Genomic DNA, 19,122 nt, shown 5'->3' with positions numbered 1-19,122 from the left:
GTTGTCTCACGCTGCAGCGATAACCAAGCAACAGTTTCCTCTCTCCGCTGCCTGCGTCACGACTCGCCTCGACCTGTCATCGGCTGTGACAGGTCCGACCACAGGTTTTCACGGCCCCGGGAATAGGTTGGACAATTGGTTCAGCCGCGCAGCGTAAACACGTCGTCGTCCCGGCAGCAGGAGCGATAGAGGAATATTCATAAAGATTATTCATGGCTGGCTGTCAGCGGCGGTGACAAATCTGGGACGTAATGGCAGCAGCAGCCGAATCTGACGGAGAGCGGCGCTGGACTAAACGGGCAGGCGGCCATCACCGCAGAAACAGTCACGCTCCCGCGTATCTCGTCTCTGTGTCCAACTCACCCTTTAACGCAAGCGCACGGTCGCAGCTGAACCGACCGACTCCGCATCATCAGTCCCACCTGCCGTTCCCTACGAGCCGCTCAAGTCCGAGTGCTGAGAGCAATGATTTCAATACCGCAGGGTAAACCACCCTTGAAAGGGAAAAGGCCTCCTTCACACACTGTTATCTATCATCAGTCTGTGATGTTGAATGCTTTCAACACAACCATTTCTTTTCCCCTCAATCTGCTTTGTCTGCTCCTTCTAATTAGGGATAAGTACCATTGAATTTTAGTGCCAACTTTCTTTAAATGTCTAAACACGAGCAGCTGTGCGAGAACTTTTCCTAAATAAAAAACAAATTGACAGAAGAAAAAGCACATATCTAATCAGGTATTCGAAGACAACTTTCAGTAGCTGACGGTTCTTGATTCTCACTGACAGGCACAATATTTGGTCAGCACCAAAAATGGTACTCAAAGTTAAATACCCAGCTCTACTTCTAAATTGGTTCCTTCATTTCCAAATCTGATCTGTGATCCAACACTACAGGCCGCAGACTAGCGGCGAACAGGAAGTCAGTGGCTCTCCAACGACCCCTAAATGAGCTTTTAGATGTTGTATTACAGAACGCGAGACCAAAACAGTCACATTATGTCACCGTGTTACTCAGTGAAAAATAAATTATTCCCCCTTTTTTTTACTGGGGACCCCCACGAACCTCTTCAAGGACCCCTGGGGGTCCCCGGATCCCACTTTGACAACGACTGCAGCAGGTACATACCACATGTAATAGTATATTGTTTTTGGAAATGAAATCAATGCAAAATGCATCGTTTTGTACTGATGGTAAATGGTACAAGATGCGTCGATGTGCATCAGTTAAATGGTTAAAGTCATTTTTCAAATAAAAAAAGGCAAAAATTCAGCTTTTCTTTGTCTTAGGTGTCATTTCTATTCTCCGACAGTTCAGACCAAACGATTAATGAAGAAAACAATGAGCAGAATAATTAAGTAAGAATGAAAATAATAACTAGTTTAAAGCACAGATATTCCTGATATTGAAACCGCTGATCGTATCATTTTTTTGAACAGGAAATAGTTCCTCTGGGTTGATTTCTGTAAACAGCAGAGACCTACACTTATTATTATTCTTCCCATTAAAAAAAAAAAGAGAAACTAATACAGTTTTATGTTAATATCAACATCTAAGCTGGAATTTGGAACGCATCCCATCTCTCTGCAGTTTATCTAAATGAGTTACAATGATATTTGAAATCCCTGAAACTAATGAAAAACAAGAAAAAACAAAAAGTGCACACTTCTCATAAGGCATATATCACAAGAACATGCCTTTATTCTATTATTCTTTATTTTGTCGGGTGGTTTATTTATTTAACTTTGTCTTAAATTTGATGTTATACTTATATCGTGTTTCTGCATGTTTGTACTTTCTACTGTTTTGAGGTTGAGATCTCAGACTCTCACTTGTTTTTATCTTTCCTGCACGACCATGTGCAGTTTGTTCGCAGCTTCGAGCAGCACCTCTTCCTTCTCTGTGCCGTCCACTGCGGCACAAGTGTTCTTAACTGACTAAATCAGGCAGGTTTTGTATACATCCTGATTTGTATGAGGATATACAACAAAAAGGCCCAGGGGAATGCGAGGCACATCTCCACCAGCTGTTACCCAACACTGTTCAAGTGTTTCAAGGTTCATTCCTTCAGACTTGACAAGAGACGTGCTCCTGCCTGGCCTGATGATGTTTCCTTTCTTGAGGCTGTTTGAGGAATTAAGAGACACTTTGGTGACGTGAAATTTAGTCAAGTCGAGCATCATTCCTCACACTCTCAATGCTCTGCGGACAATTTCAGACATGATCTCCGGCAGACAGTGAGCTCTTAAGCTGAAGGAGAGAGAGAGAGAGAGAGAGAGAGAGAGAGGCGGGAGGAGTGCACAGAAGAAGAGCTGATGTCCTGAGTTTGTTCTGCAGTTGAAAAGTCTGCTTTTGTTTCGGCAGGGCAGGTCTCTGAGACTCTATAATCATACAATGAGCAGTAGACACCGCACACCTGCATACCTGCAACAGACAGCACAATCCCAGCATCCAAATTCCACCAGCAGCCGATTCTCAATCAGCCGAAGCGTTCGCGGCACGTGATTTATCCGCCTCAGCTATTTCACTGATCTCATGAATTCTTTCATCCAGCAGATCATTATATAGCTTGTTGAAATAAAACTGAGCTGTATAAGCAGTGAAATGAGTCAGAGGGAGAAGTTCAAACCCCAGCAGTTCTGAAGTGAATACCAAGACAGGTACTCTGCAACACACAAGGACGTTTAAAAGCTGAGCAAATTAATTTTATTGTCTAAACCTTGTTTAGTGATCAGCTTGACAGGCAGCGCCAGGCTGGCACTCCTCCATCTGTTCAATAACGATTTGTTGTCGATGGGGGGAAAAAAAACAACACATTTCCAACACCTGGAGAGGCGATAACGGTCCCGGTTCCCTCCACAAAGACGCCTCGTGGGTCCAGGCCAAGGCGCTCTGGCAGCGCTGTCAGCTCCATTATCAACGCATGGCGGTGACAGGCACGTGGGTGCAGCAGCAACAGCAGCAGCAGCAGCAGCAGCAGCACTGGTGGATTAATGTCATAAACATATTGCAGGAGGCGATAATGGTCGAGGAGGGTCTGACTGCTGCCACCGTGAGTGACCAACACAGACCCAGACACGGACCCCGCTGAACAATTACCTGAGTAATTAGTAATTAGGAAAATAAAATGTGACAAATGTTTATTAATCGCATTCAAGCAAGGAAATTATTGTTCCAACTTGGAAGTGTTCAGAGAGTTAGCCCCAGCGGTAGCCTTGTAGTCACATCATTTAATAAGGGCATCACATTATAAGGCGCTAATGGCAAGTTTTCTCTGCCACCGAACGTGGTTTTCTTGCCAAGAGCAAGGTGGTGATGGATTGCCAAGTGCTTCAGCCATCATTGTGTTTACAAGACAAGAGGTTATAATATGAGCAGTGCTACTACTTCAGGGCAGATTGGACGCTAAAGTGACTCGCTATCGGAAAGTGACGAGAGGGGATGGACCATAGCTTTTTAGCATGCTCACTTCAAATAGAGAAAGCTCATGGTGAGTAAAGGAATGAAGTTTGATGCTGAACTCGCAATGTTTCTTTAAGACTGCTAACATTGGCGATGTAGCAATAGCAAAAACTTACATAGCTTACTAGCATTAGAAAAGCTAAATTGTAAGTTGAACACGCCCTCGTTGTGTTTAAAAGACAAGAGTTTATAATAAGTTCTCTGATCGGAGGCTACAGTGAGTCGCTATCGGAAAGTGATGAGACGGGCCGGGCTAGCTGGTTAGCATGCTAACTCCTTTAATTAGCCTGAATTATCTTCTTCTGTGGTGACAAACTGTGTATAGCTGCTTTTTAAATGAGGTAAATTGAAATATATTAATGTGAATATTGACAGCGGAGGTAAACATCACCACTGTTAGAAATTCAAGATATTTAAAATAACCTGGATTTACAGGTTGAGGCTGGCATGAACGTTTTATTCCAACTTGTTTGTTGCTGGTAATTACAGTTTTAACTAAAGGGGCCCCCGTGCCGAGCTAGCACAGCTCCACTGAACACACACAGACATAACTGATGTAACCCTCCGCTGGTACAACAGCGAGCGAGAAGACCCTTAAAATGTCAAAGTGATGCTGCATCACCGGGATTAGTAACTGGAAAGAAATTACTACATCTCGAATTATAATCCCTTCCAGCAGTTAAGGGGAAAAAAGCATTGACATCACTGTAACACATAATGCGTTACTGCCCAGCACTGTTGACAACTGATGACTACTTAAACAGACTAGATGTAAAGACAGATGGAGCAGAAGGAGCTGGAGCTCAGCCTAGACAGATACAATAAAGTCTGTTGGAGGCGACATCGCATTTCACCAGCTCCACTCCCAAGGAGAAAATTGACTTCAGTAGCACAACAGCTGCAGCCGTGACTCCTCCCTCAATGATAAGGGGAAAAATCATTTTTTAGATAAATAGAAGTAATCATGCCGCCGCCATATATATAAAGGCGCTGAAGTTCGCCAAGTCTCTCAGCTATTCACCGGCCCGAGAACTTCCAGAGGCCGCCGGAAGTCTTCCAGTTTGATGATTAGAAGTAAAAACTTTAATTCTGCCGAAAACACCTTTACGAGTTTGGCTTCGGCCGGACCTGCCAGAGTAAAACTCTCAGAGACGAGCGGAACGACTGGCAAATAAAAGCAGACGACATTAAAATGACTTCAAAAGCCATCAACATGGTGGAACACAGAGGGAGGAAAGGCCTTATCGACTTCCACCTCGGCCGCCCCGGTTTGCCGTCGCTGTCTGAGTCCGTCAGGCTGCTTCTGTCCACCCTTTTTGACGCTTGAGCATTTAATAGTCCATTTAAAGAGAAGACAAACAGGCCCGTGCAGACTTGTTTGTAAAATGCAATCAGCATCAGAAAGGTGAGGAGTGAAATGTGGGCTGTACTTTATCATTTCAAATTGGTCATTTTTATCCATTTCAAGCTTAATTGCATCCATTTTTCTTCAGCCAAACAGATAATTAAAGCTGGATTGTTTAGTCCGTTGCCTCTGAAATTCAGTCCCACGGCTCTGAAGGCTTGTAACTGTCTGGTAAACGATGTGAACTGTGTTATATTGATAGATTTCTGTGATTTTTCTTCTTTTATAAAACGGGTGTCGAAACAACCTTGTTCCTTTGCCATCTCATTATCATGAACTATAATTACAGAGTGTAGTCATTTTCTTGAACAGCATGTAGCCATTATGCAATTCGCCATTGTTCTATTAAAGAATCTTGTGTTATTTCCTGCAGAACAACCACATTTCATCATTGCTTTTTGTGTGAGCATATGCTCCCATTTTCTCCATTTACAGCCTCCACGTTTGCCCCAGGAGAGCTGTGTGTGTCGGGCTATTTTTCCTAGGATTAACAGTGAGCCGAATCCACACCACTACACACACCGAGGACCCTCTGTACATACTCCCAGCAGCCCATGAAAGCCCACCTTCCCGCGTCAGCGCCCATTTCAGAGTGGTCTTTTAAAGCTAACCTCCTTCCGAGGGTCGTGTCGTGTGATGGGGGGGTTGGGGGGTGGGGGGTTTGCTCACGTGGTTTCATTTCAGGATTAAATTACCTTCTTGCACTGACTCCTCGGAGCTGGGAGCACTTAAACAACATGCCCGGTTTCACCTCAGCAATCACACACTCTGTGGGTGAAAGTACGACGCTGAGGTAAGAGACCTCTAAATGCAGCCGCACACAGGCACTTCCCTTTGATACTGGAGCGTTTGCTCGAATTCAGAAGAAATGCAAAGTGAGGGTGGCACTGCATCCTCTCTGTCCCCCCCCCCCCCCCCCCCCACGTTCGAATTTAAAGCTGCATGACACAACTCGCAGGCAGCCCCAAAAGGCAGCAAAGAGGCAAATGTTTAAACTTCAACACCCTCAGATCCTGCCACATGACGTCAACAAACGGCAAGGCACAATCTTTGATGATTTTCACCTAGAGCTAGAGCTGTGTACACAACCTCAGAACCTTTAAAGTACAAACCAAAAATGTGTCTGAAGCATCGGAGTAGCAACAAGTTGTTGAAAGCCCGGTATGATTCTTCAGTGCGGCACCCACCGCTGACATTTGATGCACGTCAAAAACAAACACACCTATTGTTTTGAATGTAAACCTGCGGATCGGCAGCGTCCCGACATGCATCAGCACGGGTTGACTGCTCCCTCAGGGTGCACCGTGGTTCTATTTCCAAGCACCCACATGTGTCAACCCTTTCAAAAGCAGCATTTTGGGGGGGAGGAGTGCACTGGGGGGGCCGGAGGGGGGTGAGGGGGTGGGGGTGGTAACGTCTCCAGTTTGAGTCGGGCGGGATGTTTGTTTCGTAAAAAGCAGCATTTTATCAGATTTGCTCGACGAAGCTCAGCTACTGTACCTCGACTGCTTCCTCTGTCTTTACGATGTGATGTGTTCAGCATTGGCTGTGGGCAACTGACATGTGTCAAATGATGCAACCCTCTGCAACCCAGACAGTGTGTGCTGCACTTTGGCCTTGTTCATCTATTCTGTTATCACACATTTTCATCACATAACTTTCCAAATCAAGAAACTTTATTTCTTTTCTTTAACTTTATAGACCTCGGTTTATTTAGATGAGGTTCTTTATTTATAATGAAATGAAATGTCTTTTAGATTTAAAATAAATGTGAATTAAAAGAAGTTTAGATTCCTAAAAGGAGGGTTAAAAGTTTGGTATCTGTACCAAATTTGTGCCAATATAAAAAGACAAACAATACCCCCTGTTGGTCGGACAAAACAAGGCATTTTAAGGTTCTTTAGAGATTTTGATGGGCATTTTTCATTGTTTTCTGATATAAATGTACATGCATGATACATTTGGCATGTTACACACCAGATGACTAATTGATTAATCAATAAATTCACAGCTAATGAAATGACTAATTAGTTGCAGCCCTACTACTAGTGACAACACGATACGTTACACTGATGAATATAGAAATGTCTAAACAAAAGCAGAACATTGTGGAGGTCAAACGGTCTAAAACTAGCAATGATCATGAATAAGTTATCACCAATCTGATTAAACCAGTTGGTGCCAACTTTATTGATACTGCAACACATTTCAGTCGGTGCTACAATAACATTGAGGTCCAACACATGAGTAATTAGGACCAGTTTTGTCTTTGTCGATTCCTTCTGTGTGGAAATCATTTTCAACCAGTGTCCATTCTTGACAACAGCAATGATTTCCAATAAATAAAGTGGAGTAATGCCAGCTGATGATGAGACGGGCCTCTGTGTTGATCCGTGTCAGCTCCTGAGACAGGTGGCTTGTTGCACCAAGCCTTGCCTACAGGACCGATCTGATCCTGGAGAGCAGGGAGTGGCTCGGTGCACGACTGTTCAACAACTGCTTGTGGTGGCTGTGTAACTGACACCCGGGGTATTTATATCGGAGCTCACACGAGATGCAAAGCATTCCTGGAATAAACCAACTGGCACTTTTCCTTGAGACAAACTTGACAGGGTGTGACCAGAGGCATTTTTCTTTTTTTCTACTGAACCAATATTCCACAACATCCCTCAAAAGACGAGGTTCCGTGGCCTTTGGAAATCTTCAAAAAACCTGCTTCAGCCATTCAAACGTAAAACCTGCTGCAGGCGACGTGGAGAGGATTTGAACTCCTATCTCAGATAGACTCTGTGGATTTCAGGTGTTACAGCTTGAAGTCACAGCCCCCCCCCCCTTGAAGAAACACTTTTAAACTGTCTGTCAAACTTTGACTGATGGGCTACACACAGAGAATATTTGGATCAGCTGCCAGTGCTGTTATTTGGGGCACAACGCTTACATTACTAATTCATCTGCACTGTATTGCTTTGTAGCAGCAGCAGCAGCAGCAGCACTTCCTCTTCATTTCGCTCAACACCAAAGTTTTCCCTGCTGCAAACTGAAGCAGTCAACCCTGCTTCAGAAACACGACTGTGCAAAATGTTCCATCAATACTATTAACACGCGGGCAAGTTCGCACTCCGTTTCATTTACATCAGCAATAAAAAATAAAATCAAAAATCCAATGAGGGATGAGTTCATCACTGAGATGTGATGTTCACCTTCTGGAGGACGACACGGTGCAGCAGCAAGAGGCTGGAGTCATCTACTGAAGCCTGAACAATGACAACATGACAGTGAATGTCATGATGCCGAATGCACTTGACGGCGATAGAGAGCCACAGAGGGAGAATAGACGAGAGAGAGAGCATTCACTTTCAGTCCACTCTCATTTCCAAGCCTGTTTGTTAGTAACTCTGCACATCTGATCAGGGAGAGGAAACGTCCTGAGAAAAAATCTCACCAAGTAGCATCGAGTCGTGTAATGAAATGATGCCGTGATTACACTCCGGGAGTGTGGAGGCAATTCCGCAAATCTCCTGCCTCCCCTGGAACCGTTTCGCTGCATGCACGAAAAGGAGAAAGTTGGCACCGCTGCATGCAGCCAGACTCAAGAGTCAACTTTCTTTTTTAAGTTGGGCAAAGCACATAAAGAGCAGCACACGTTTAGACTGCAGGTATAATACGACTATAAAGCCAAAAAAAAACAACAACTTTAAAACATCAACTTTGTCTTGTGAGATTTTTTTTTTTTTTTTTTACAGGTGCGTAAATCCAAACTGCGACATATTTCTCTTTCCTTCTGTTTCTATTTACCTGTTGGTCCCTCCATACTGTCTGCGTAGATCCCGACGCTCAGCATCAGTAGCAATGCTGCCGGATACATGTTGGCAGAAGAAGTAAAGTCCAGCTCGTGTTGTCACAAGGAGAAAAATCCTAGAGGAAACTCCAGCAGCGGCAGCAGGAGCAGCAGCAGCGGCAGCGGCGGCAGCAGCAGGACTGGAGAGAAGTTGTGCGCTCAGCTCCATTCATCGCTGAATCCCCCTGCAGAAGCGCTGCCTGCTCCCTCCACAGCCCGCACAGGGAGCATCTGATCTCGAGCTAAACCGTTCAAAAAGAGCCCCCCCCCCCTCCTTATTCCTGTAACGGCTTCCTTACTTTTTTTTTTTTTTTTTTTTTTTTTGCACTGTCAAGCCAGCAGAGCGGCACGCAGGAATGCGGGTCTGCGGCGCCTCCATGTGGCCGGCAGGTGGATCTGACAGCCTCACGTCACACTTTTGCATTTGCATCTGCGGTTTTCTAGAGGCAAAATGGATCAGTGAATTATTAGATACACAACAGGTCACCACACTGTCACATTGCAGGGGACATTTTTCCTCCATGTTCCCTTTAAGTGCATTTTTGGCTTCCAAACACTAATTTCCGTTTGGCTGTTATTCTCCATTATTATGCAAAAAAAAAAACCCACCTGATTAAATTCTGACTCACCTCTGCTGAAGGTATTTAGTGAGCAACATCCTGCCAGAGGCGACAGAATCAGTGTCCATGCTGGATGGTGTTTTATTTTTTCCCTCAGTGTGATGAATGAGGAGCTGTTCTCTCTGACTGTCTGCAGTATTTAACATACTGGATGGGAATGTGATCAAAATCAGGCCGAGGTTTTCCCTGGACAGCTCGCAGGTTCAGGCTGCAGATGAAACGCCTGTAGCGAAGCTGGTCCTCGCTCCGGCTCCAGCAGCGCCGTTCTGCAGGCGACCCTGACCTCTGACCTCGCCAGTGGGGTTTAGTTTCTTAATTATTTAGCATATCTGTATTTCTGTTTGTTGTTAAGCGCTGGTTTCCGCTTTCATGTTCTCATGTTTAAGTTCATGTTATTGTCTTTTTGTTTATATGCACAAGCGTTAGCAGGACCGGACTAACCCGGCAGGGGATCCCTTGGACAAAAATGTGTACTGCCCCCCCCCCCCCCTTTTTTTTTTTCAAACAGCCAGGGTATAAACCCGGTTCAGGTCTGGGCCGTGTTTGGATGCCGACCGGGGGCTCAGGGCTCCACCTCTTGTTGCGGGCGGTCTGCCGAGCCGCTCCGGTTTCCCGCGGCTGTTCCTGAACGATATTCTGTCTCTTCTAACTTTCTCTGCGATCGATCAATCATGTTACAGTAAATCCAGCTGAAATCGCGGCTCAGTCTTTGTCTTTCATTTATGTGTCTATGTGATTCTGTCAGACGACGTCGTGGTTATAAAGTCAGGATTTGACCAGAGGCGTTTTGACCTAGTCTTATTTTTGTTTACTTTACTTTACTTTAAGTTTCTCTTTTATTTGTAAGACACTAAATTCTTTCCCCCTTTGAAGTTGGAAAAATACTTCAAATGAAACAATATGAGGAGGGAAAAAAAAAAGCTCCTTCGGATTAACTCATTAAATGGCCCCGGGGCAAAAATGTGCTGTGGGCCCCCTCCCCTCTTTTCTCTCTGTGAATTGTGTATATATTAATTAATTATACCATGTTAGCAGCAGATTAACTAAAATAAATATTTAATTTTTAACTTGAGGTTACCTGATGTTACAGGTGTTGCAGTGAGGCTGATAATGCGCTTCAGTGCATGCAGTACCAAACGTGTATGCGCACAAACAAATTTACCAAATTACCACAAATTGATCACAGAGAAAAACCTGGAACCTTCGGGGGACGAAGGCTGTTGCCAAATTTGTTTAGTTAGTAATCCATCTAAAAACTAACAAGAAAAAAAGAAACACTACAATGATGGCAGCAGTGTTGGCTCATGTAACATCTAGTTTGGATGCACAAGGATCCAAAAGCTGTTTCAACACTTTATTAGTATCAATCAGGGATAAGTGGATGAATGATTGGATGCTTTTTTTATTTTGTTTTTTTTTAGTGCATGAAATGAAAAATCCTACAGAGAAAATATGACACTAATCAGATGACAGCCATTAAACAAAGGATTCAGTAAAGTAAAGTAAATCACATCGTCATCTCGCTTATATTAGCTAATGCAGCCACAGTCTTGGCTTTAGATCTTACAGCAAATTAATGAAATATTAACCGAATCCCAACGTCCTTAGAAGGGAAAGTCTAATTTAGCTTGCATGGGTTGATGTCTTTGTTCAGTGAAGTCCAGACTCACAGTCTAAAGGAGTTTATAAAAACTTCCTGGGAGCTTTTTTTATACTGCTTGAATGGCCTGTGAGGTTTTGACATAGGCAGCGCCTTACAGCTGACATGAATGCACCTCCTGAGAAATGTGTGTATGTGTGCAGCCCACCATCGCTCTGTATCACAAAGAGAATAAAAGACTGTAAACACAGTTACTCCAGGGAACACAATTAAAGCACGATTAAAGCCTGATCACTTATCTAGCTTCGCAGTGGGGTTTATCAACGAGTGGAATCCGGGGATAAACTGTAAACCAAAATCTACGCCACGGGCAACTCCTGTTAGCCCCTTTCATTGACTATAAATCTAGTTCAACTTGGAGATTTAATAACAGCCTTGATAAGAGCTACATAAAACAAGCACACAGCCTGTATAAAAAACACTATAAATAATTGGTGAGGTAGATTTTATGTTTGTAGCGTTAACTGCATGCCAAAATATGTTGTACAAGATTGTGTTTTTTGGTGTTGAAAATTTCTTGATCTGAAACTAACTTGACCTGCTGGTCATAATATTGATTTGGACTCTGTTGAACTAGTCCTGAGCCCTGGCAGAGTAGTAGAATGGCTGAGCAGTAATGCAATGACCCAGCCCGGGCGAGATACTTTTATCCCCTGGATTTTGATCCTCTGCGGGGTCGTTACATAATAAAGAGCTCCACATATAACATGCGATTGTCACCTGGGCTTTTATTTCCAGAACGATCAACCCACTGCAGAGTGAAGTGTGACCAACTCTTTCCTGTACCTGTTAAATTTGTGCAGTGGCCCAAATCCACTTGGCTGTGGCTTCAGATGGCATCGAGCCATCCTGCTGCTCGCTACTGGACTACTGGCTGCTTCAAAGACAGGAAGAGCTGGATCAAGACTCTTTATCACCTCCTGCCTATGAAATATTGATTTTGTAGCCTCTGGGCTTTTAACTTGTGTCTGGGAGATATTTATTTCTTGCAGGATGGGTAGTGGGAGTGGGGGGTGGGGGGGGGCATATTGTGAGCTTGCTTCATTTGCCAGGGCGTAATAATTCAATGTAAATTCTTAAACTATTGGGAGAGGTTGATATATCGGTGTCGGTGATATAGTGGTCGTCATGCCCTTCAAGTCTAATAACTTGCCCCGTGCTTGCGTTAACGGCTCGCTCATAAAGCGCTCGTATTACTTCTTATATAACCAGTTAATTTGCCCGTATTAATTCTGCTGTATTTCATGTCAGCTTTGTCACCTGTAATGTAGCTGGAAAATATAAAGGTGGCGGAGCTCAGGGCTATCTCATAACAGCATTAAAAGGGGAGTATTTGTAAGTTTTGTTATTGCTACAGAGCCAGCGTTAGCATTTACAGCTGTTTACTCACCAGTAAGTGTTGGCAAGTGTTTCAGCCATCACTGCATTTATAAGACAAGATGCTAGGATACGTTCCTTCTTCAGGGCAGGCTGCACGTTACTGTGACTCTGTATCGGAAAGTGTGGAGACCGTCCGACCGGGCTGAGGCTAACTGTTTAGCTTGCTAACTTACAGTACAAGAAAAGAAGTGATAGAAATAGAACCAAAAACAGGAGAGAAATAACTCTTCATCTTTACTCTTGGTGAGTAAAGGAATGAAGTTTGACGCTGAACGATAAAGCAATAGCAAAACTCATAAATATCTCCTTTAAAGTTGAGCTGAAAATTGAATTTTTCATCAGTGTTTTGTAGAATGAAACATAAGCAGTCACTATATTGCAGCTAAGTTGCATCACTTTTCATTTAAAAAAAAAAAAACCTTTTATAGATGTATATGATCATTTCTAAGACTCTCTGATTTGGCATTTCCAATAGCTGACTGGCAAACATCCGACTTGGAGACGATCAACACCGATTGACGACACTGGTTGAAAGTTAACCCACAACATTAGCTATAAGCCATTAGTTTCATTCATTTAGCAAGGCTAACTAGCGTCCTGTACAGGCAGAACTTGCACATTCAGTGTTGTGTTTTCCCTGCATTTTACAAAGGACAGGGGCTTCACTACTGTTAAGGTGTCTTTATGCCTGTCACACGGTTGAATCTCACCACACACCTTTCCATCACTGGAATTGGGGGTTGAGTTATGACAAATTCTGTAACCATCCAAAACCGACAACAGCAGCGACTCGGCTGCTCCTGTCCGCATGTTGAAGTGCTCTTGGGCAAGATACTGAACCCCAATTTTGTGTGTGTGTGTGTGAATGGGTGAACGTGACCTGTAGCGTAAAGCGCTCTGAGTGGTCGATAAGACTAGACAAGCTCTATACAGTGGACTCACCACGCCCACTTCAAGCAGCGATTGGCAAAGAAAGGTGAGAAAATGGGGGAGGGTGTAAACTTCTCTCTCTCCAGCTCTCACAACTGAGTCCAGCAGCACCATGAATGCTTTCCAGGAAAAATCATCCAAAAGCTCACACCAGTATCTCCATATTTAAACAATTAATCACGGCTCGCTCCCACATGACAGCACGCTTTGCCTTTGAGTGTGGCCAGTAGCTATTAACACTTTTTCCCTTTCAACACGGTCAGACAACACGGCACAGAGGATTCTTTTCAAGCACATCCACGCTCGTCCTTTTAACGAACCCAATGACTTTAAAAGACTCGCAGCAACAGGTAGTCCTGGGACCTCAGCACTTCGTATGTTACCCAGTGATCCGAATCGCCACAAGTAATACTTTTGGTAGCTGCATGCAGATATTAACCAAAAATTCACACCCTAAGAGAATAAACACAGCTGCGCCGCGTCCTTCTACTGCAGAAAATGACATGCATTTCTAATTTCTTCCTCAACAATTTTCACTGTAAATCAAAACAAAAACCAAACACTTTCTGTACACCGATTTCTTAGCTAAATTTCCTATTAGTTTAATTTTATTTGAATATTTGACTTAAAATACTCCACACTGATAAAAAAGGATTAGTATAGCGTGTGTACCCTGCAGTATAACACAGAGTGGTGCACTGTATTTTTCCCTTGAACGAACACAGCTGAGGTCAACCTAACACAAGTCCACTGCTGCAGTTGTTTCTGTGTATGTGTTACATTGGGGGTGATTTAATATGAATGGAAAGGTAAATGAAGGTTTGCAGAGGAAGCTTTTGAGCGAGCGGATGTCTAGCTGCTGCAGTGGCACTTTTTGCCACGCGGTGCTTGAGTCAGGCCTTTAGCAGTGGTTTTATTATCCACAATATGTTCTGTATACAAGCAGCTCAGTAGATATAAGTCACAGGTCAACGTAAGGTCTCGGCTGCTTCATAATTCATCAGGGCAGTGGCACAGAAAGCCTCTGTTTTCCTTTGTTACTGATGAATAGTCTTGCGTAGATCAGCTGTGCTGTTATTTTGGAACAAACACAGCCTGTCTGTCAGGTTAAGGTGGCCCCAGTTTAATCAACCATGTGGTAACACAGTCACACTGGATTGTGCTTTCCTCTACACCCCACGGTTATTGTATTTAGAAGATTTTCTCTTGACAAATCTGAGCTGGCACTGAGAAATCCACATATACTGCACCTTTCTCATGCATTTAAATGTTTTGGTTGCTTGTTTTTCACAGCTATTACAGTGTGCGGTGAGAAATAATGGCCTCAATTATGCAAGCATCAGGCATTCAGTGCAGTTGTGCATGCACCTGTTTTCGGGCAGCAGTGTTGGTGGGTGGGTTAAAGTGATGCAAATGCCTGGTGGTGTACGACTGCAGGAAAGTAAAGTTTGGAGAGTTAACTGTGGTCATTACAACAGCAGTGTTTGTACAGCCACAGTCTTTTTAAACTTCAGCCCAGAGGCGTGCTTTGACTTTTACAGATAGGCAAGCAGAGCTGCCCAGCCCCGCCCCCACTCCCACATTGCTTGACAAGCCTGAGCCTTTGTCAATACGATACAGCCATGCCCACAAAAATGACAGAAATGATCACTGCAACAGCTGGTAGTCTTCCCAGAGGGCAATGGGAATGCAAACAGGCAATATGACGAGGGAAATGTGATGTGGCAAATTTGTGGTGTCGCTTTAAGACGCTGTATAGAGCACTATTACTTCATATTTTTAACACTGACATATTATCACCTCATAAATGATGAACATGTTAGCAAACTAGCTGTTATTTACACATCCAGCAGACATGGAGCAACATTAACATTCATACGGAGTCAAGTTTCTGACCGCCTGGTGAAAGTACATCCAATGTTCACTCTCCTTTTGGTCTCCATCAAAAATATCTGGCTGCTCAGCTGCTAAAGGCTTCACCATGTTCAACATCTATTTGCTAACATTGCCCGTCTTATATTTGGTGCTGGACAGTTAGCGTAGAGAGCGTATAGGAGATTTTTCCATGAATAAATTCTTGCATGCTGTCCAATTCTCTGTGGGTTTGTTACTATGGGCAACCCCTCAAATATTACCCCAAAATACTTTGATCCATTGTTAATATAGAAATATTGATTAGTGCAGCTTTAAAGCTACCTATCTATACAATCCAGTGTGGGTGTTTTTTTTCTTACCTATTTGGATCAATAATCAGTAGTTTCTGCAGTGTGTGGAAGTCGTCAGGAGGATTTCAGATGGACACCTTCGATAGCCAATGAGAGCCAAGACTCTGCAAACGCTGCAATGACACAATTTACATAAGTGGTTAAATTAATTAATAACATCATTTGGATGTAACTGACAGTGCAGTACAAGCAGTCATTCAATTATTTATCTTTCATGCAGTGCTCACTGATCAGAAGTACAGTCAAACTGCAGCATTGCTCACCTCAAGTTTACTCTTGAAAATGTCTCTTTTCCTCTGCCTGGTCTGAGCAGCTGTTCCAAGGCTGGTTAAGGGTAATGTACTGTGGTGTTGATTTTTCTTCCAATTGTGCGGTACGGCCTTCAACTGCAGCGAGTATCAGCCTTCAGTGTCTAAAACAGACAAGACCGATGAAAACATTTGTTATGTGTTGGGTGTGTTATAATTCCAAATTGTAGAATCTCAAATGTAGTTTTCTGAGTTTCAGATGGTTGCATCCAGTCTGTCCTTGTCGCTCGTCTTGAGTTGTCCTTGAAACACCATCGAGCCCGAGGATGAACATAAGCTGCATTAATAAAGCTGGACTAATATTCAGCCTGAATGTCCATTTTTGCCACCGTGCCATTATTCAGTCTGACATTGCCATTTTTTAAAAAACTGTTTTCTGTGGCAGAGGATTGCATTCGACCTTTTTTCTAATGACTGGCGTGTTTTTAGCAGTGCTCATTTGGCAAGTTCTACAAGTGTACAGAGAACCATAGTGAGAAGGTGTAGAAAATCATAGCGATATATTTATCCCTCTTTCACAGTAGACAAACCACAGGTCTAATATTAAGATTAATAATGGCTGCATTTGTTTGTTTCAGAGCCTGCTATTATCATTCAGGTCTAGCTAGCTTGGATGGCTCACAGGAACAGACCCACTCAGTGTTACTTCTTACTGTGCTTTTGTCAAGTCAGAATATCTGCAGTGAGGATCGAAGATTTACCTGCCTGCCAATAGCTGACTACAACTGACCAGCTAACAGGCCGGTGTGCTAATGTGCAGCTAATGAAGCTAACTAAGCCTAGCATACCTGTGATACCCCTCAATAATCATCTTTACATTGTGTACATAGTGATTATGTTACGTGTTAGGATGACAGGACTTTAATGCAGACAACACAACAGGTAGGTGCAACGCACGTGATTTAATAAGAGTAATAAGAATTTCCAACAAAACTCACTAGAAGGCAGTCAGGAACAGAGCACTGAAGATCCAAGTCAAACAAACAGGAAGATTCACAGGATGGTCAGCAAAGTTAACATCCAAATGCTGGAGACACGATGGACACAGGGCACAGAACAGAAAACTTCAAAGAGAGCAAAACAGAAAGAGGGAAAGACAAAGACTTAAATATTCAAGGAAGGCAAAGCTAATTGAAAACAAGTGAAAACACATTAGGGTGGGGCAAGGAGTAAAAATGGAGGGAAAACGAGACAAAAACAGGAAGTAAAAACAGCAGTGAGCACACAAGGTAGGTGATTTCAGAATAAAACAGGAAATATAACAAAAGTCCAAATAAAGCGTCAAAGACAGTCCAAAAGCCCAAAACTGTAAAAGAAGGTGCAGATGGAGACGGATTATAAGAGATTGTTAGCTGTAATCAAAATATATAAGTCATATCCGTAATGAGCATGCCAACATAACATACAGTAGTTTGAAAGCCACAGTACGTACATCATTTCTGTATTACAATTCTACAATCACATTAATTTTCCTTTAAAGGAGCTATTTATATGTTTTTGCTATTGCTACATAGCCAACATTAGCATTAATAGCCGTTTACCTACCAGTCTAGAAGAATCAGCATTAAACTTCATTCCTTTACCCTCCAACAGCTGTCTCCAGAGGTGAAAAGCAACACGAATGTTGACTTCTGTTTTGCTTCTATTTCTATCACATCTTGTCATCTGCTGACGTTAGCATGCTAAGCACGCCTGTTTCACTTTCTGATATGACGCCACTGTAGTGTCCAGTCTGTCCTGCAGAGCTAGCGCTGCTCTTGTATTGTAAGTGCAAGGATAGCCGCAGCTCTTGGCAAAACTTGTGAGTAAACACATTTTAATGCTAACATTGGCTATGTAGCAATAGCTAGCTCCATTGAATTCTTCATTTTTATGCTTTTATCTGATGAAGAACAAACTATTATACTACAAAGACAAACAATTTAATTCCTCAGTTCCTCAGTGGTGATAACAGTATGAGCTAATGGCTTGTGGTCTGTGAACGACAGACTAGCTTCCTAATGCTAGAGCTAGCTTAGCCCTGACCCAGGACCATCTACAATCACTGTACAGTCCACCAGTCTGTAGTGTGCAGGTTGAATACTGGTTGAAAATGTGGAAAACAGTGTGGTGATGTAATAGCATGCCCCCAAATGTTACAGTATCACTGAACAAAAAACATCACACAGGGTCAAAGTGACAAACAGTCTGATGAATACATTTTTTTATTCATTAATTTGTGGATAAAAGCTTCACATCGCAGCTTACAGCAGTTTTCCAAATGGCTGCTGATGTGTAAATGTCCAGATAAGTGGGCTTACATCAACAGGACACAAGTCAGAGAGTCAACATGTAGGAGTTAGCAGTGAAGCTGTTATATAATCCAATTCTATATGTCCAGCAATATTCTCTTAAAATTTAAAATCAGCCTAATTTGCAAAGGTACATTGTTTTCAGTGATTGCATTTAATATTTCATGTCATATTTAATAGCATAGAGTGTTATGTATTGATTTTAACATTTTAGTATTTGATGTTTTTTTTTTTTTGCTGAATGCATGTACTTTTAATATTAATCTACTTCAGCTGTCAAACTGCATGACAGGAGACAAAATCCTCTGTGGCACCTAGAGATATAGTCATGTTTTCTCAGGCAGAGCACATGAAGCTCCAAACACAAATTAAATTTCTGAGCTGACCTTCAAAACAACGTTTATATCATGAGTAAGTATAATGTAAATTTTAAAAAAAACAACAACATAAATGATAAAGTTTCCAGAGTGTGACACAATCTAAAGCTCACAGGCATTTGTGGCTCACTTAGTGTGGCAAAAAGCCCACTCACTTGTCAGTTGTATTGAACCAACACTGTAATTATGGAGCATTTTGTGGACAATGTTTTCATTCCCACACATCAATTTTCCAATAAACCTGAGTTAGGTTGTGGGGGAATTTAATCAGTGTCAAAAAGAAAAATAAAACCGGTGTGTTATGGAAGGAAACATGTGGGTGGTAAGTGTTAGAGACTGTGATTCTAATAAGTGTACCTCCACTCATAGGTGCTGACGTGGGCAGGTAAAACATAACATACGGCATGCATTATTAGATAGAAATGATTATAGTGACTGACATATTTAGTGCATAACATTAATACATAAACATAACCAGCGAATAAAGTATTTACTGCGTGCAGATAGAAAACAAAACAAAAAATCACTGCAGTTAGAAAGTTACCTGATGTGCATTTAGTGCAGTTATAGATTTAAATAATGCATGCACATAACTCTTTTCCAACAGTTACTTGAGAACTGTGTTTGA

General features: G+C 42.6%; 1 protein-coding gene across 1 annotated transcript in view; it reads right to left on the bottom strand.

Annotated features, from left to right (window-relative positions):
- Nucleotides 1-8,795, bottom strand: part of LOC111230536 (receptor-type tyrosine-protein phosphatase U-like) — a 197,375-nt gene extending 188,580 nt beyond the window's left edge. The window contains exon 1 of the mRNA XM_022757294.1: nucleotides 8,661-8,795. Coding sequence (XP_022613015.1) covers nucleotides 8,661-8,730 — 70 coding nt within the window. The 5' untranslated portion in view covers nucleotides 8,731-8,795. The remainder of the gene's footprint in view (nucleotides 1-8,660) is intronic.
- Nucleotides 8,796-19,122: the final 10,327 nt, after the last annotated feature.

The sequence above is a fragment of the Seriola dumerili genome, unplaced genomic scaffold, assembly GCF_002260705.1.
Source record: "Seriola dumerili isolate Sdu_G_001 unplaced genomic scaffold, Sdu_1.0 BDQW01000273.1, whole genome shotgun sequence".
NCBI lineage: Eukaryota > Metazoa > Chordata > Actinopteri > Carangiformes > Carangidae > Seriola > Seriola dumerili.
The sequence above is the reverse complement of the archived record's forward strand: the minus strand, read 5'-3'. Positions and strand labels throughout refer to the sequence as shown.